At 40.8% G+C, this 18,595-nt stretch overlaps 1 protein-coding gene across 3 annotated transcripts in view; it reads right to left on the bottom strand.

Moving 5' to 3' along the window:
• The window catches only part of Nr3c2 (nuclear receptor subfamily 3 group C member 2), a 388,454-nt gene that overhangs the window by 110,448 nt on the left and 259,411 nt on the right, over window positions 1-18,595 (bottom strand). For all 3 annotated transcript variants that reach the window (XM_023723691.1, XM_004638681.2, XM_023723692.1), the window contains exon 4: window positions 1,314-1,430. In XM_023723691.1, coding sequence (XP_023579459.1) covers window positions 1,314-1,430 — 117 coding nt within the window. The remainder of the gene's footprint in view (window positions 1-1,313; window positions 1,431-18,595) is intronic.

Consider the following 18,595-nt stretch of genomic DNA (forward strand, 5'->3'; position numbering starts at 1 on the left):
GATATATATATATATATATATATCTCAATACATTTTAGATTTTTCTTAGTATAATTAGCTTAAGATATTTTTCAAGAATCAGTTGTATTTTTTAATCGGTGAATGACTGTTCACTGTTTTTATCGTCTTTACCCATTTTTCTAATGACTTGGCTTCTTTTTCTTGCAGGAGCCCTTTACAAGAAAATTAACCTTTGTCTGCAAGTTGCAAGTAGTTCTCTCCAGGTTCCTATTATGCACACAACAATATCTGATTTGTAAATAGTGATGAATTTTCTCTACTTTTTTATTGTTGGTTGATTTCACATTTGGAAAAGTCTTCTCAGAGTTACTTAAAAATTTATATTTTCTTTTAGTACTTCTGTGACTGTTTTTCAAAAGTTCAAATCTCTGAAGCTCATAATGTATTCCGGTGTACAGTAAGAATTAGCTGCAACTTTCTGATTCCAGATGGTGATGCGGTTGTCACAATACAATGTTATTGAATAATTTATCCTTTACCCTCCTGATCGGAAATGCCAGCTTTATCCTATAAAAATTCCTGTATTATTTGGATCTATTTATTGATTTCCTGTTGAGTTGTCTGAAGATCAAGCATATGCTGCAAACTATTTTAATTCTAGAAGCTGTATAGCATGTTTTATGTCTGGTAGGACTAGTTCCTTGTATTATCTGTCTTTTCCAGAATTTTCTGATTATTCTGTAGGAGCTTGGCATAATCAATTGGCATTTTCTTAGGGTTGGGTTATGTTTGTAAATTAATTTAGGGTATACTCACACTCAGTACTTCCCACTTATGAACACTGTATGCCGTCACACTTGGCTCTGGTCTTTTAGCTTCTCTCTCTCTCATAGTGAGTCTGGGTAATATCTTAAGGTCTTTTTCAGAAAGGTCATGCTGTGAGTTCAAAATATATCCCTGTCTGCTTAATAGTAACATATCTTGGTCTTATTTCTCAATAGATAGGCAATAAAAACTGTCAGCCACAGTTTTATGTGAAAAGTTGTTCATTTTTATTTTGGTTTTGGTTGAATGCCCAGTTCTTCAAACTTTGCAAACTCAGGCTTGAAAAATTCACAGGCCCTATTGCCATACAACACATCGTTAAATTCCAACTAAGAAGTACTTTTCTCCTGCAATGTCCTGGCATGAAAATAGGAATTATTATATGTTTTTTTAAACCTTCGTATTATGTTACTTCATCTCCATTTTATTTTTTTTTTCCATCTCCATTTTTGAGAATACGTAGGTCCAAATGGTGCTATAGTTCCTATTAACATTTTTTTTTATAAAAGTAAAACTACAAAACTCACCTCCTAAGTTCATTCCAGCTTGAAGACATTTCTGAAGTCGGCAGGCTGGACAGTTCTTTCGCCGAATCTTATCAATAATGCAGTCATTTCTTCCAGCACATAAATAGTTGTGTTGCCCTGATTGAAGAATAGAAACAACTGTTAAAATGACAATCACACTAGTATAAGATATTGATAAGTATAACGAGGACTTGAAACACCCAGCTTCGGACTTTGAAATCTCTTCCTTAAAACAGAAGACGATGAATGTGACTTTTGGGTAAAATGGACAAGCAGGTGGTTCACTCAGTGAGAAGCCAGTGTACCTATGACAATGACGTGCTGATTTCCAAACACATTCTCCTAGGAGAGCCTCCTCCGCCATTGTGTTAGTTTTACTGACACCTGTATGGATCAGACAATAGTGCAAATATGCTTCAGATGCTATAATTAATTCAAGCAAAGGCCCTCCTTCAGCGCTTTAGGCTGCAGTGCCTACGTACTACTGATCCATGTGACTTCACCAGGAAGCCTTTCCACATGGTGTGGGCTCAGCATGCTTAGACAGTAGCATCTACTGGCAGAATATAAAACTGTAGCCGACATCTACTCTTCCTTTATTCAAAATTATTAACTGGACCTCTACTAAGAATTAGGTACTACTAGTAGATCTAACAATGAACACAGGTCCAATATCTGCTCTTGTTAACTTTCATTCAACTAGCAGAGATAGACAATAGACAAAATTGTAGAAAAGGTTAGACAGTAATTAAGCACCAGGGAGAAAAATGAAGGAAAGGAGCACACTGCCCAGAGTTAACACCAAATTCTGTAATTTTATGTGTATGGGGAGGCAGGAAGGTGATTGTTTTTATACAAAAGTCTAAAGGTCCTTCAATCTAACTCTGTGGTCATCTGTGGCAAAAAATATACCAGGCAGAGGGAAAAGATATGAGGTAGGGTACAAGCTGGGAGATATTTAGCCACTTTTAGGAATAATAAGGACACTGGCATGAATGAGCAGAAGAGAATGAGTGGAGAGTGAGGAGAGATGGCGATGCTGAGATAACGTGATGCAGATAGTAGGACCTTCAAGGTCACAGTGCAGAGTCTGGCTGTTCCTCTGAGTGAGAGGGGAAGCCACTAGGCTGGTGGGCCTGGAGCACAGGAACCACTGGCTATGGTTTGGACTGAATAGGACCACCAGAGCTCCCCTGTTGAAAAGCAATGGTGGTCGACTAAGGATTGCAGCAGAGAAGCGAGGGGCATGGACTGCTTATTGGAAGAGGGGAAAGATGAAAGTGGGTTGGGCCAGCATGATGGTGAGATTTGGTGAAACCCTAGACATACTCAGAAGGTAGGCTGCCAGGATTTGCTAAAAGGAGAAAAAGGAAATGAAAGAGACAACAAGATACGTGGGTTGAACCACTAGAAAAATGGAACTGCAATGAGTTAAAAATGGGGAAGGTGGTAAGAGTTTGTGGTTTGCGGGCAATTACCCAGATCAGTCTTGAACGTGACTTGTGAAGGCTACAGATTTCGGCATCAGATACTCAGCCCGGAGTGAGGGTGATGCATGACCCAGAAATGCAGTCAGCTTGTGGTTTCTAGTGTGAGTCATGGGATGGGGTGTGGTCACCTGGGAGGTGAATGTAGACTGCAAAGAGAAGAGGGCCTTGGGACCGAGTCATGGATCACTGAGTGAATGCAAATGAGAGAGACTGGTATAACTGAGTGAGCAAGCTATGCCCCCACCCCAACCCCGCTTGGCCCAGGTTCAGCACGATCCCTTGGCTGAGAATTACTAATTACAGAGAATAGCCCATAAAAACAATGGGCATCAATCAATGTTATTAAACAATTTAGAGCACATCCTCTGTAACATTGTAGTAAATCTCAGTAATAACAGCAGAACATCAGTAATAAAATAGGGAGATCTACTGAAATAAAGAAATTAAACCCTATCATTATAGTAACAATGTGTTTTTTTTTAAAAAAACTGAAAGTTCTTAATGAATATAGGTAGGTGTAGGTAATCACACACAGGCAATTGATACACAAAACAGTAACTGGTTAATGTCATATTTCATGATGCTATATAACATTTTAGCGTTTCCACCTTTACAGTAAAAATTTTAAGCCCTATTAGAGTTCTATCACATTCAAGCCTTAGAATAACTCTACAACATCCGTGAGGCAATTACTGCTACTGCTATTGTTCCCAAGAGGAAACTCATGCTAGAATTGTTAAACAGACTTTCCAAAATGGTAGAAATGGAAGCAGAATTCCAAAGGTCTGATAAGATGGCTATAACTCACACCCACCGGGATTTCCTAAAGAGCAACCTGCAGTGTAATTTACTGGTTGTCTCACAGGGTACTGAAAGTGCTTTTTGGAAATAACAAGCAAAGGGATGTTCTTTTAGTGACGCACACCTACTTTACCAGGCAGAATTTCCAGTGGTGACCAGCGGTACATGTCTTTTGCATGCCGTAAGACTGAATACTAAGCTACAGATTTATTCTGTAACTGACAATAATTTTAATAAACCTTTAAGTCAAAAGAAATAACTGAATGCAATTTTAATTTATTTCATTCCCCAAGTATCTATGGAAACCTCTTCTGTGAACAAAGCCCCAAAAGCCCTGCATGAGGGATTAGTCTGGTGTAGCGTAAGGCCCTCTCCACTTCTGTGAATTAGCAATCTCCATATACACATCTTTCAGGCTCCAAGCATACAAGATTGTCTCAAAATTTTTTCTCTATGTTAGGTACATGCTAGGTGATTTTTTCCCCTCTGGGCACTCAAAAATATGGACATGAAAAGGCTGGGATTATTCTGTAGGCATCATTTTTATAATGAATATCCTTCAAAATCTGTATTACTGCAACAGTTTTAGAATGATTTTCTTCCCAGTTCAGCATTCATTCCCTCCTCCAGACAGGATATAAGAATTGTGAGAGAGAGCTAGAACTCTTGTAATAGATGTCTGACAATTATGTCGTTCTTATTTTGATATCAACATTAAAGATATCATTTTTATTTATGTTTATTTTATTTATTTATTTATTTATTTTTCAGAACCAGGGATTGAACTCAGGCCCTTGCGCTTGCCAGGGCAGCACTTATTCCACTGAGCCATCTCCCTGGCCCCCAGATTTCAATTTTACTTTCCCAAATACATAGCATGTGTCTCATCTCTTGAAAACAGTAAGAATAGAACACGAAGAGTGAGAATGCGCCCAGAAGACGGAAACGTCTGGTCGTGGTGTTTCAGCATCACGTTCTCCCATTATTGAGAGAGGTATCCCACAAGAAGCCACAGCTTCGGTTTCGTTTGGTAAATGATTTCCTCTATAAACACTACCATAGGGCAGGCAGCTGGGATGCTAAGGACCAGAGAGTTGGCGGTCTTGAATGACAAACCAAGGAACTCGGATCTCATTCTTAAGACACTGGAATGTCACTGCTGAGCCCTGCTGACAGAGTGCCAGGTCCAGAGCTGCGGTTTAGAAATATTAGTCTGAAAGTTATTTTGTAGATAGGCAGAGTAGGGGACACTATGAACCATTCCCATGGAAGAGCTCAGCGATGGCCTCACCCAAGCTGGTGGGTGTGCATAAGTCAGATTACATAGGCGCAGGAATACCCCTGGTCAAAAGAAATCTTAGTGCTCGGAGATAAGATTTACTTCTTTCTATGCTACACGTCTATTTTGAGGCGAATTCTACTTCTCGTAATGGAAGAACAGTATAAAACAGATAAACCTCTAGGGATAACTAACTAGAAAGCGTCTGTTAAAGGTACGTGCACTGGAAACGCACAGAGAAAGAAACACACAGGAAGAGGAGGAGCAGGAGGAGGAAGGGGAGGAGCAAGAGGAGGAGGGGGGAGAGAGAGAGAGAGAGAGAGAGAGAGAGAGAGAGAGAGAGACAGACAGAGAGACAGAGCCTGACTAGACAGACAGATTGATTGGTTGATCTGAAGGCACTGAGTGTGACCAAAAGCTGGCAGAAACTGGAAGAAGAATAACTCTTCAGGAATCACCCCAAGCAAGACTTTGTGTTTGAGTTACTCTTCCCTGAAGGCTTTGTATTCTAAATGCTACAAGCAAAATCTCCAGTCTTTATTGTCTAAGCCCAGAACAGATTTTGGGACTGCCCTGACAAAGAGGCATACAACTCTAGAAGAGGGCAATAGAGACAATAGTTAGAAACATTAGGTCCCTCTGAATTGTTGGATAACTTCAGAAATAATCACAACACTAAAGGTTTCTAGGATAAAAAAATAATTTAAGGCTGCAAAAATTTGTAGAGGCTTCAGCTGCTGCAGCATTACAAGGGGACAGGGTTTAAATCCCATTAAATTAAGAAGACTCAGTGAACGCCTCAGGATTTCCACTGAAATTCCAGGAGGTCTCTGCTCTACCAGGAAATACTCTTCATCAGGATTAAGGGAAAATAGACCACAAGGAGGAGGGGAAGGAGGACAGTACCGAGCATGAAAGCTTCACGTTCTAGAGAAATATAACAAAATCCAAAGATATGAACTAAGGTCAATAGGAAAATTAGTAAGTAGAAATAGATCTACAAACAATCCAGAGTTTAGAATCATCATGGGAGGATTTAAACATGTCTAACTGAATATACAAGAAAATATGATCAAAGGAGGTAAAGAAAGGGGGGAGAATGATTTGGAAAATGTAATACAAAGAATATAAAAACAAATGGAAATCTAAGAACTGAAAATTACAGTATCTAAAATTAAAGTATTTACTGGTTAGAATTAACAGTAAACTAGACGCTCAAGAGTGGATCCCGGAGGTTAACATAAATGGGAACCATTCAAATAGAAACAGAAATTAAAATGAAGGAAGGAGGCATCAGTGGTCTGTGGAATACATTAACAATTTTATACATGTGTAGTTGAGTTTCAGAAGAAGAAAAGAAAGTGAACCAATCAGAAAAATATATTAAAAATTTCAAATTTAATTTACAAAACCTAAAATATACATATAAAGAAAACTATGAAGGTACAGGATAGTGAAACTTCTGATGCATAATACAAAAAGGAAATTATGAAAAGCAGCCAGTGTGGATGGGAGAATTACACTGCCCATAGAGGGACAGAGGAAGAATGATTTATCTGGCGGTACTACAAAGAAAGTTAGGAACTGAAAATGGAAAATATTTGGAAATTTTTTTTAGAAACTTTCTATCTTAAATCCTTCTGAAGTCAGATAATTACGTCAAGCAAAAATAATGAAAACACTATGGGGCTTATAAAATATTTATGTACAAAAGATCTGTTAACAAAGCACTAAGAACAGGATGCAACATAAGTGAAATTCTGTAAATTCTGCTGTAAGTTTCTTGCATTACATTTGAAATGGAACAAACTAATTCTACGTAGACTATAAGACCCTGTGACCTCCAGGCGGTGGCTTTCAAAGTAAGGTCTTTGCACAGCTGCATTAGAATCTCTTAAGAGCTTACTAACAATTTAAATTGACAGTGCTCTATCCAAACCTAATACCTCAGACAGAGAAGTCAGTACTGTGTATAACAATATTGTAAATCTGATGCACGTGCCATGGAGCGGCCATTAAAAATAATATAGCTTGCGACAACAGAGGTATGAAGCAGAATACTGAAAAATATTTCATTCAGGAAAGGTGTAAAAGGAAAACCAGAGAGAATTAAAAGAAAATAAATAGCAAGATAAAACATATTATCCTAATAATAGCAGTACTTCAATTAAATGTAAATGGTCTAAATACTCAAAGATAATGGACTAGACTTTTTTAAAAAAAGAGCCATTTTATGTTAAGATGCTGCTTGAATTAAGAAAAAATCACCGACAGATTATAAGTTAAAGCATGGAAAAATATATACCAGTCAGACTGCAGGATAAAAAACCTAATGCAACTGTTTCAAAATTTGACAAAGAAGACTTGAAGACAAAAGAATGTTATTTTGTTATCTATCAAGTTGAGATTAGGGCTGGTGAGATGGCTCAGTGGTCTAAAGCATCTACTTAGAACAAGCTTGGCAAAGCACAGGGACCACGGTTCAAGCCCCCAGCACCACACGCCAGCCAGCCCCGCCCCCTGGTGGGCTGAGCTGGCCACATACACACACACAAATAAAATTTAAAAAAAAAATTAAAAAAAAAGTTGAGATTAAACAAAATCAAATATCTAAGCACATCTAATGGCAGAACTTCTAAATGTATCCAGCAAATTTTGACAATCCTGAAAAAAGATACCCATCAATGTATACTTGGCAATTAACCTTTTTCCTCAATGGAAGCACTATATATTAAATCACAAGGGGTACAGAAGATTTTAATATGATTATCAAACGCTGAACTTATTGGCATTTCGGTCATACAACTGTACAATACTCTTTGAATATTGTCATACAGCTGTACGCAAGGAATATCCACATAGGTGGTACATATAAGAAAAATCTCAAATTTTAAAAGGATTTAAATCATGTATAGTATTTTTTCTAACCTTAAAGGAATAAAATCCACAATTAGCAACAGAAAGATATGGGAAAGGGCCCCCATGTACTTGAAAATTAAGCGACACATCTCCAAAGAATTCTAGCTCAAAGAAGGGAAGACAAGGGACATGGCTGAACATGTAAGTTAAATTCCAGCACAAACTCAACATACTAAGTATGTGTTATACAACTAAAGCAGTAGTGAAAAAAAATTGCCGGTGCTAAAAAATTGTCTTTATTCATACTTTGCATTAGAGTTTAAAGCTGGTAATCTAAGAGTCTATATGAAAAGTTGGAGCAGAAAACAAAGCCCAAAGTGAATTATGCATTAAAAGGACAAGCAGTAGAAATTAATGACAGTGAATGAAGGCAAGTGACGAAGGAACATCAGAATTAGCTGGTTCTTTTAAAGATGAATAAATAAGGCAACTGCTTGTCTATATTCCATCCTTCCAGGCCCTAATATGCTGGCTGCACTTACCAGGTGAAAAGAGCCAAGCCCACGCCAAAATCTGGAGAAGGAATCCGGCTCAGGAAATCTCTTTCTGTGGCTCACGTCTGGTGCAATGACCCTGCTTGGCCACAAGGGGGCTGCGGCCCAGACTCTTCCCTCAGGTCAGAAGGCAAAAAGGAAATACGAGGGGTGAGCTCCCTGAAACCTCAGCCTTGGGAAAGTAATATACAATTCCGCTTCAATAAAAGCAGCTCTTTTGGACGTAGGGAACCTTTTGCGTTACTGCTTTTTGGACAAATTTATAAAAACAGATACAGCTGAGAGTTGTTTATATAAATGGCTGAACTCTTGGAAATGCCAGTAAAAAGTGACCAGCATTTAATATGCTTTCTTTTTGAAGAAAATAAGTAACATGGTCTGCTACGATTGAAAAACGGAATCCAAGGACCTCACCTGCCAAGTTTAAAAACTAACCACCTGTTCTTTCAATTCTCGTATGGTAATATGCATATTAAGAATCTCTACAAAAAATTGAAAACTAAATTAAATCAAAAGCTTAGGAAAATGCAAAAATCCTACAATTTCCAAATAGATTACACATTTTTTCCCCTTAAAATATGGAGAAAATGCTGTGTAGCTAGCTGTTCACATACACTGTAATAGATACTTCAAAGGAAAGGTATATATACTTTCACATTAGAGAAAGAAAAAACAAATAGCTTCAGATAAAAGGATATAGTTTGAACATTCCAAATATCCCCTTAAAATAAAAGCATGGGACAAAATTTGCTACACATTCATCCACAGGCACTATGATAATCTACCAAACTTTAAGCTAATGGAGAAAGTAAAGATGGCATAAATATCATATGGCTCGCCACACAGGTAATGCTCAATAAATTTTGAAAAATATACTACACATGTAAACCAGGACGCAGCACAACTTCCACATTCCTATACTCCATATGAATAAGTTCATTCCCTTTTCCCAGTATTTTGTACCCTTCAGATTCCATTTTCTCTCTCAGGTTCTCATACTAAGGAGACAATATGATGTTTGCATACGCACGTCTGACTTATTTCATTTAAGAGTGTGCTCTCATTGGCCAAGCAATGGTCGTGACTCATCCACATGGCTGACACTGACAAAGGTTCCACAATCTGAGGTACAGGATCTCAAGATAAATCCTGAGGGGATTTCACTGACCTTCGCAGACCCAAAAGCTACAACTCTTGTTGCATAGCTCCTGCTTTACCTTGGTCTTAACCATCCAGTAGAAAAGTATGAAGACGAAATACAGGAAGTAAAGCCATGCTGTTATGTTGAGCTGTAGGGGACTCAGGTCAACAATTTCTGACACTGCCAGTCAAGCGGAAGACCCAATACTATTATGGGCTACTGGACTCTTTTAGAATATTTTGCTGAGTTCACACACCTATAATATTCAAATAACGGAACTTAGCAAAAAAAGGGTATACAGATGAATGTCCATTTTGTATCTGTGTATTCAAAGTGGTTAGGATAGACACATAGTTACATTCTCTTAATGAATAGAATGATTTGTTCTAATGGTGTTTGTAAATAGGATCTCAAGTCCACACCTTGTACAGCAATTAACCACTAAGAAGAATGTATGCAGTGTGTTAGTTATTGAAACTGTCCTAGCGATTTGATTTGAAACTGTCTCATTGCTATTTGTTTATCAATAAAATTATGAAAAAAAATTAAAAAAAATTATTGAAAGAAACTTGCCTCATCACTATGAAGACCAATAGTTTATTTTAAAAATAATTTTCTTAATTTTTGAACTTCTGAACTTTCATTTAATCATAGTATCTAGGTATATGTTTGTATGAAGCAGAAATAATTATGTACTCCTTCATTCAATATTCAAATTATTATTATGTATGAAATGGAAATTCTGTTACAATTAAACATTATACTGGATGATACTTTTCATATGTAATGATGTTGAATGTCAAATATATACAATTGTAATTTTCTCAAATAAAAATATGGAGTGCAAAAAAAAAAAAAAAAGCGTGCTCTCTAGTTGCATCCATTTACCAACAAAAGTCTCAAAGTCACCCTGCTTTAGAGCTGGATATACCGGAGACAAATGTAATGTTCACAGAGACCAATCCATAATAATCCATGTTCACTCCCCCCAAGTAACTGGGTACAAAAGAGCCCCCCATGAAATCAGTTCTGCTCCATCTCCAGCATTCTACCCTTTGAACTCCTTTTTTACACATATGCCCATTGCTTTCATTTCAATACAAAATGTCCCCCAAAGACTTGTGTATTAAGGGGGTAATCACCCCAAACAGCAAAGCTCAGTGGTGGGAGACAGAGTTCGCTAGGCCAGCAATGAATCTATCAGGAGCTCAGAGCGCAATGGGCTGCCGGGAGGCAGGGCCCAGGGGCAGGAGGCTGGCCACAGGGTGGGCTGGAGGGTGCGCCCGGTCCCAGCCCCTCAGGCCCGGCTCTGGCACCTCCCTTCCCTCAGCTTTGCTGGCTGTCCTCAGGTGAGCAGCTCTCGCCCGCCTGTCCTTCTGTCATGGCGTCTCTGCTTTGGAGCCAGCCAACCATCTACACTTGAGGTACTTGGTCTCAGCAGCTGGGAGGTGAACAGGCCCCTTACAGAAGAGAATGAGGAGGGTTTGTAAGGAAGCAGCAGATGTTCTTACGAGAGGCGGAAACAGCCTGCCCTGGGGGCAGCACCTCAAGCTCATGTTCTGGGCCTTTTGGTGTCCTGGGTCCTACACATTTTCCCACACAGCTCGCATCATTCCTCATGGAAGTTGGGTAGGTTGCCTTAAACTGTGGTCAATGCAGTCCCTTTTGGATGGGAAAGTGTCTGTCTTGTTTTAAGAAGGGAGCTCTGTCCAGCAGTGCCTGAGGAGCCACTCTCCCACCTTCACATACTAGCTCAGTGGATGTTCTTCCTGAGGCTGTGGCACATTTTGGGAAAAACACAGCCATTCTAGAAAACCAGGAATTTTCCAGGTTAGAATAAATCCAGATGGAGCACCAGGACACTTAGGTCAGTAAGTACACACAAAACACGAATTGACAGACTTCTTAAAAAAAAAAAAACCTTGAAGTCCCCAAAAGTGAAAAAAAAAAAAAAAGCCCTAAAGACTTGAAAAGCAAAGCAAAACAACAAAGTCAAGTTTAAAAATATAAAGCAAAGGCATTGCTTTGCTGTGCTACTATTTTAAAACTATGTCTTTTAACTAGAACAATTCATTAAAGGTTTCATTATTTTTAAAAGTCTCTGAAGTCAATAAAAATTTGTCTTTAAAGTTCTTGATTACTTTGAAATAAGAAACTGATGGTTCATTATATTTGGGCCTGGCCCAGAGGAGAAGAGGCAAACTGGGTAACATGCTGGCCTTAAAGCATCAGTGCCGGAAGGACAGACAAGGCGGAACACAGGGGCAAAGAGAAGCCACCCGCTTTACAGACAATCAGGTTCCAATCTGTGGCTCAGTCACCAAGAAACGACGAGTTTTGCCTGGGCTGCTAAAGATTCTGAGTCTTGGTTTCCCAGTCTACACAATGGAGATTTTAATGTCTAATTTAGAGGAAGTTGAAGTGAATGAGGGAATATGTAGGAAACAGATTTAAGTGAAAAATATGACTGCACATACACACGACAAGAAGCCCAAAGCCAGAAGGACTCAAATGGCAGGAGTGATGTTACCACCTATCATCTGTGTGGTTGGCCCACTTTATGTTTTTATAAAGCAGGGTGAGAAAATTCAAGGAACAAAGATAGCTAAGTCTTTGATTAACTCCGAGTGAGTGAAGCGCCGTCCGCAGGCGCGGAGCAGCGCAGTGAGGGAGATGAAAAGGGTCCGCTTGAGACAAGACAAACACCGTGAACTGCTGAGCCCATCCTCCAGTTTGAACTCCTTCTAAAGCTGCCAAGGATGTGCGAGTGTGAACTATAGCCTTAAAGCAACCACGGACGCAAAGCTGAGGCGTTCGGGTCTGTCTGCGGCTCTGCTAAGCATTCCAGCTCAGGGCCCTACTAGAAGAGGGGTGCAGGGTTCTGGAAAGCTGTGGCTTCCTTGCATTGTTGCTCTTGGTATTAGAACTCTTAGAGGAAGAAAGAATCTCTTGAGCAGAATCATACCCCAGCTGATCAGAGAATGTAGCATAGCAGACAAACACCGTACACTGAGGACCAAGGGCCCAGGCACGGGGGACTGAGCCCAGGGCCGGAAGCTCACCACTCTTCCAGTAAGCTATCCACACCCTGGGCCCAACAAAGATTTAAAAAAAAATTTATTAATTTTAGTGAGAAAGAAATAGCAATGAGACAATTTCAAAACAGGTTAGTAGGACAGTTACAATAATTAATACATTGCATATTGTCTTCATAGTATTCAGAGTACAAGATGCAGACATGATCTCCTGTCTAAAAATTATTAGTAAAAATCTTTCTTCTCATTGACCAACACAGATTTTTAAGGAAGCGTATAATAAGGAAGCGAAGCGCACTCCATTGCAGCCAAGACCGACCTTGTAGGAAGTGGGATGAGCCTGGAATAATTGAAAGGACTAAGATATGAGGTACTGATATGGTGTAACTTTAAAGAAGGAAATGCTTTAACTGAGGGAGGGACAAGGAAACCTGTATGGAGAGAGAAAACATCTGAGGCAAACCTCATAGAATGTTTTGAATTTGAAACACAGAGAAGACAGGTGTAGCTCATCTCAAACAGATGAGTATCCAAGGGAGGGGAAAACAGGCGGTTGGAGGCACACAGAGCAGCTGGTCTGGCTGGTTGTAGTTTAGGCAGGCGGAGTAGAGAGGAGCGAGCCACAGCTACTCGATGTGGTCATCAGGGGTGTCCAGGAATGGCCCGAGCTCTGTAGATGAAGCCCTTTGTTCTCTGCTATATTTCAGATCTGGAAAAATCCCCCAAAGACTTACATCCCAGCCTGTGGCACTACTGGGAAGTGAAAGACCCCTGGGGAGGTGAGGCCAAGTGAGAGACGTGAGGTCAGTGGCAGCGTGCACTTGGGACCCAGCTCCTTCCTTTCTCTGTTTCCAGGCGGCCATGCTACACACAGTCTTTCTCCACCACGTACTCCTGTCTTGATGTACTGTGTTGTCAGCGGCCCAAAGACATCGAGGACACTGGCCATGGACTGAGGCCTCTGAAACCAGAAGTGAAACTAAAACTTCCCTCCTGTAAGTTGATTTATCTGGAGTATTTTGTCACAGTGTCAGAACGCTGACTAACACAGCCTTCAGGGTTCCAGGCCCCCATATGGTCCTGCTGAGTGTCTCCAACTGGATCTCTCTGAAAATTCAAAGCCCGTATTCACAGAGCAAGTGAAACATTTCCATTTCCTAAGCACCTCCCTTCCAGCCTCTTGCAGGCCCAATTTTAAAACTTCAATCAGTTTTGTGAAAGGAACACCTCAAGGCCATCCCTGACTTACCTCTTTCTCCCAGCAATTCACTTCATTCTACTGAATGGTCACAGAATCCTAACTCTTCTCTATCCTGTTTCTTCTAAATCCTGTCTATGTTCACTGGTACTTTCTCTCTGTCTAAACATCCCATGGGTAATTTCTGAATTGCAGCAGTTGAAGTCTTGGTCTATTTGTATGGCTTTATTTTATTTATTAATTTTAAAGAATTTCTTTCTTCTTGTATGGCTTTAGACAAGTTACTTAGTGTTTCATTGTGTGCTTTGGCTTTCTGATTTGTTAAGTGCACAACTACAGAAGTGCCTACCTTATAAGTTGTCATGAAGACTAGTGTGCCTCAGAAGGCACTTGAAGCAGTCACTGGGTTCAACGAATGGCATTCGTCATCACTGTACTATTGTGGCTGTCATTTCTCCTGCTGTCACTATCATGTGATTCCACAAGTTATCACTGTCACAGTGGGACTGTAACTAGTCTACCTGCTTCTCCTTGCCTACCACTTCTAGCTCAAAGGAGTTTCAGCCTTTAAAATCATTTTGTAGGAAACTCTTATATAGATCTCGATATGTTAAAAAGAAAATGAAGCAAGAGAAAGGAGATCTGCTCCTGTTGAAATGAATGTAAGGAACAGGCCTGGCGCTGCCTGTTTCCCCCCTTGTAGGGGAACCCTGGGCTCCTCTGAGCCTCCGCAGGCTAGAATCCTTTAGCTGTACTCTTCAGGGACTGCACAGTGGTCCTTCTGAACCACAAAGCTGTGTCATTCAAGGCTTCCAGGCCCCTTCAGGACCTAAGCTTGTTCCAGCAACTTTTTTTGTGACTTTTTTTTTAAAGGCAAGAAACTTAGCACCTGATCCTCTGTTTATCTGTATCTCTCTTGACATCTACAGACACATAGGTGGGTCCTGGGCAGAACCCTGAACCTAGTGACGCCCTAAAATTACAGAGAGGTAACAGCACACAGCCTGAACTTCTCCCCTGTCTGGTTCTGGCGAGTATTTAGGGCTAGGTCATGCCTGTGGCGCATCTTTGCCATTATCTCTTATTTTTTATTTTTATTTTAGGAAAGAGTCCGACTTCTGCTTTGCTCTGGCTCCACTTCTTTCAGAGTTCAGAGCGTTTATGGCTACACACACCTCCCTCAACTCCCTGGTGTTCTGCTCCTCTTAGTACCTCTAGGAAAACCCTCCCTGTTGTAGGGTGCTTTGTCCTTCAGCCTTAGAACTTGAGCCTCTATCAGCACAGCTGATAATGGGGCAGTCCACTTTTATGAAGAAAAACATGAAGGCTTTAAAAGAAAATCAACTATTAAATGCACCAGGGTCTAGAAGCTATCAGACTATATCAAACATCTGCAAATATCCTTGAGAATCTTTAGGAAAGGATTCACCGAGAAAGAGGGACCTGAGCTAGGTCTTACATCCAGATGTTTAACCAGGCAGAGAATTTAAGGGATCCCAGCCTGAACAGAATGTCCGCAATTCTGTTTTAAAAAGCTAATTTAGCAGCTGCTTTGGAATTTCTGTGTCATGATATTGGATAACTTCATCTGTTTTGGGAGCTCGGTACATGTACATATCATATCTGGATGATTCTGATCCCTTTGTCCCCCCATCCCCTCCCTACAAATTCTACCCTTTTTTGTTTCCTACCATCTCTCTTCTTACTTTTTTAGAAAGAAAGCTAATTTATCACACATTGCCCTTTACACACAAGGGCCTGATTGCAAGAAGGAAAAACACACGGAACACTGACGAAGCTCATTCCTTCTGTTTGCCCAGAGTAGTAGTTTTGTGGCCTCAGAATGAGGTCCCCCACCCCAGGAACAACTGTGCCTCCCCTCGATGTTTCCCTCCAGAGGAAGGACACTTGAAAATTCCTGTTCCCTTCACTTTGCTCTGAATAGTAGGTTTGCGAGAGTAAGCCTGGCTTGCTGGCTTCAGCTAGGTCTTCTTCCCTGGGGGAGAACTCTCAGTTGGCAGGGACTCAGCCTCCAGAGTACTGAGGGAGACTGACTGACCCACACCCAGTTGAGCCCTGCCTGACTCTACAGCTTGTGTTGCAGGACCTCTCTCCTCCTACCACTAAGTCATATCCTTCAATTTATTTACCCAAAAAAGGGTGATGTTCTATCCCCTACCAGCCACTCCTTTGTTTTTCAGTCTGGTCAGAATCTGGGTGGGGAAAGAGGATGGTAGCAAGACCCTGAGAGGCCGAGGGAGGGACTGACAGCAGAGCCCCTGCAACTCAACCTGAATGGTAGGGGTGCACAGGGAGCTCCCAGCTCCTGAGTTCTGAGCTCTGGGACCTGGATCTTGCCACCCAGGGGCCTAGGGCTCCTCTCAGCCAATGTCCCCCTCGCCCTCGCCCCTGCTTCCGAGTTTCCCTGAGCTGGAGCTCACTGCAAGGCAGGGCACCCTGAGAATGCGGTCACTATGGGAATCTGAGGGTTGGGTGACAAGCCTCTGGATGACAGTTGAGGCATATTTTAAGCTCTTTTCCTGTTGTTTTGGTTTTCCTTTCTTTAAAAAAAAAATCATCTTGTCAAAGCTCACCAGGAGTCCTGCTTTCCTTTACAACATTATTTTGAAGTTTACCATGTCATGTGAAATAGAATTGTCTTTCTCACAAGGTGAAGCTCGGAGAGAGTTTTAACTAAAAGGGACAGTCATTTATAAAAACAGTTTAATGTTTGTGACGCGGAATGATATATTGCTTAATAACCCGTGACGTGTCCACAGTCAGCACTTCCAAAGCCTCAGCTCTTAGGTTCTGTTCATTAAAACATGAACGCTAAGCATTGTCGGGGGGCAGCAGACTTGCTAACGAAGCTCTTCCTTCAATTACCAGTGGGTCCTCGGAAATAATCAGACCTCAAAGCTTTCTTTTATCAATTAAAAGAAAAATGTTAGTTATTTTCAACATCAGCAAGGCAATTTTACCAAACTCCCTTTAAAATATTCTGTTTATTTTCATTTTAAAAGGCCTATTTGTTGCTCCGGTGGAGATTTTTTTTTTTTTTTTTTTAAGTGGTTGACAACTGCCCAGCAACGGCAGCATGTGTTTGCAGTCACTATTCTGGGCTCCATCACGTGTCCCTTACATAACCTTGTTTAACTGCTCTCGAACTGGTTCAAACAACCTGGGAAACAGATTAGGGCGGTCCCGCAGATTCCCGCACTGCACAGGCCGATGGGCCGTCCCATCCCCCTCAGGCCTTCTGACACTGCAAGGTGAGCGAGGCTGCTGTCCAGCAAGAGCTGGTTATTCATTGCTAGGGCCAACTAAAACACTTGATAATTAACTTCCTGTGCTCAGTTCAAACCAGTCTGCTCTGCCTGTAATAGACCAATGAACAATGATCCCCTGCTGCCCGAGTTTATGAGTGAGCCCTGATCAACAGGCTTTCAAATGCCAGGGGGGGAAGGAACCCGAGGGGGCACCGGCTGCCCTGGCCACCTTGAAGCACAGAGCTTTTGAAGATCTGTTTTTTGAATTCTAAAATTTTAATTTAGCATTCAGATTATACTAATCTTCCCCCTGTGGTGCTTTAGGAGTGTTTTCCCCATGGGAGTAAAGCACAAAATTTCTAGATAAACATCTTATATGAAAGCTACTTTCATTTTACAGAATGTATATATGCATGAACATTTGTGTGTAAGGGAATTAAAAATATATTAAAAACCCAGGTGCGGCAAGAAACATTCGTTATGGCATGCAATGAGAGAGGACACGTTATTGACAAGGAACAAGGAACATTCTTTCAGGACTGCCTTATGGCCCCTCCCCCCACAGTACTAGGAATCTAACATAGTTGTACTTCACTATGCAAAAACATCTGTTATCTAGATAAACTAATAAAGTTATTCAGGGCAGTGGGCAGGGAACTAACATTTGTTGAATTCCTATTATGGGACAGGTGTTTTGCCAATCATAAAATTTAATGCTTACTTCAAAAGGCCTATGAGATTGGTCATATTATCTTTATTTTACCAATGAGGACACACTCAGAGAGGTTAAATCATGTGGATAGTTTAGCTGGGATTCATACTCAGATCTCCACTATAGCCCAAACTCTGTTAGAAATGTCCTTGAGATTCTTAAGCTTTGATAGAAAACTGCTGTAGAAACAGATTCTGCTCAGTGATAGGCAGGCCAAGGTTAGGGATTTAAGGATGACCATAGACCAAGACATTACTAACTGCTCCGACACTAGAAGGGTAACCAACAGATGTAGATGGGTCTTCAATTTTAGTGGCATCCAGCAGAGGATGCCACCATTAGCTGTTGAACACACTGCTTTCTGCCTGATCCGAAGGCCCCTCTCTACCTGATTTCAAATCTCACATGAGCACATCCCAGCAGGAATAAACAAACTGTTTTCTGCATTCTCAGCAACCAGATTTCATTCATTTTTGCCTAGCGAGTTAATCCCTCAAGGTCTCAGAAGTAGAAATGAGGCCAGGGTGGAGAGAAGAGACTCTTGGTTTGAAAGTCTTAATACAGTTTGGCAGGTCCTTGTTTGCCCTTTCAGGCATAGCCCAGTTTTTGAACATCAATACAGCTCCAGGCCTAAATGAACCCCAGATGAGACCGGATACTGGCAACAAAGGACACTGCCTTGTAAACTTCCACCAAAGAGTGCTCAAGTTTTGTTAGGAAAAAAAGTTATAAAACCAGTTGATATGAGATTGTTTTCCCACCCACAGTACATTAGACTAGTTCGGGATACAGGATAGAACCATGTACACGGTACAGCATTTAACAGGTGGGGAACCAGGTGACAAGGCTCCTTCGCCCTCGCCTATCCTTTAGCAATCCAGTTCCCTTCCCTCAAGGCAACTACTGCTATCAATTTTTCTGCAACCTTCCAGAGGTTTTTCTAG

This window comes from Octodon degus, unplaced genomic scaffold (assembly GCF_000260255.1).
Source record: "Octodon degus isolate 3935 unplaced genomic scaffold, OctDeg1.0 scaffold00101, whole genome shotgun sequence".
In the NCBI taxonomy this organism is placed as follows: domain Eukaryota; kingdom Metazoa; phylum Chordata; class Mammalia; order Rodentia; family Octodontidae; genus Octodon; species Octodon degus.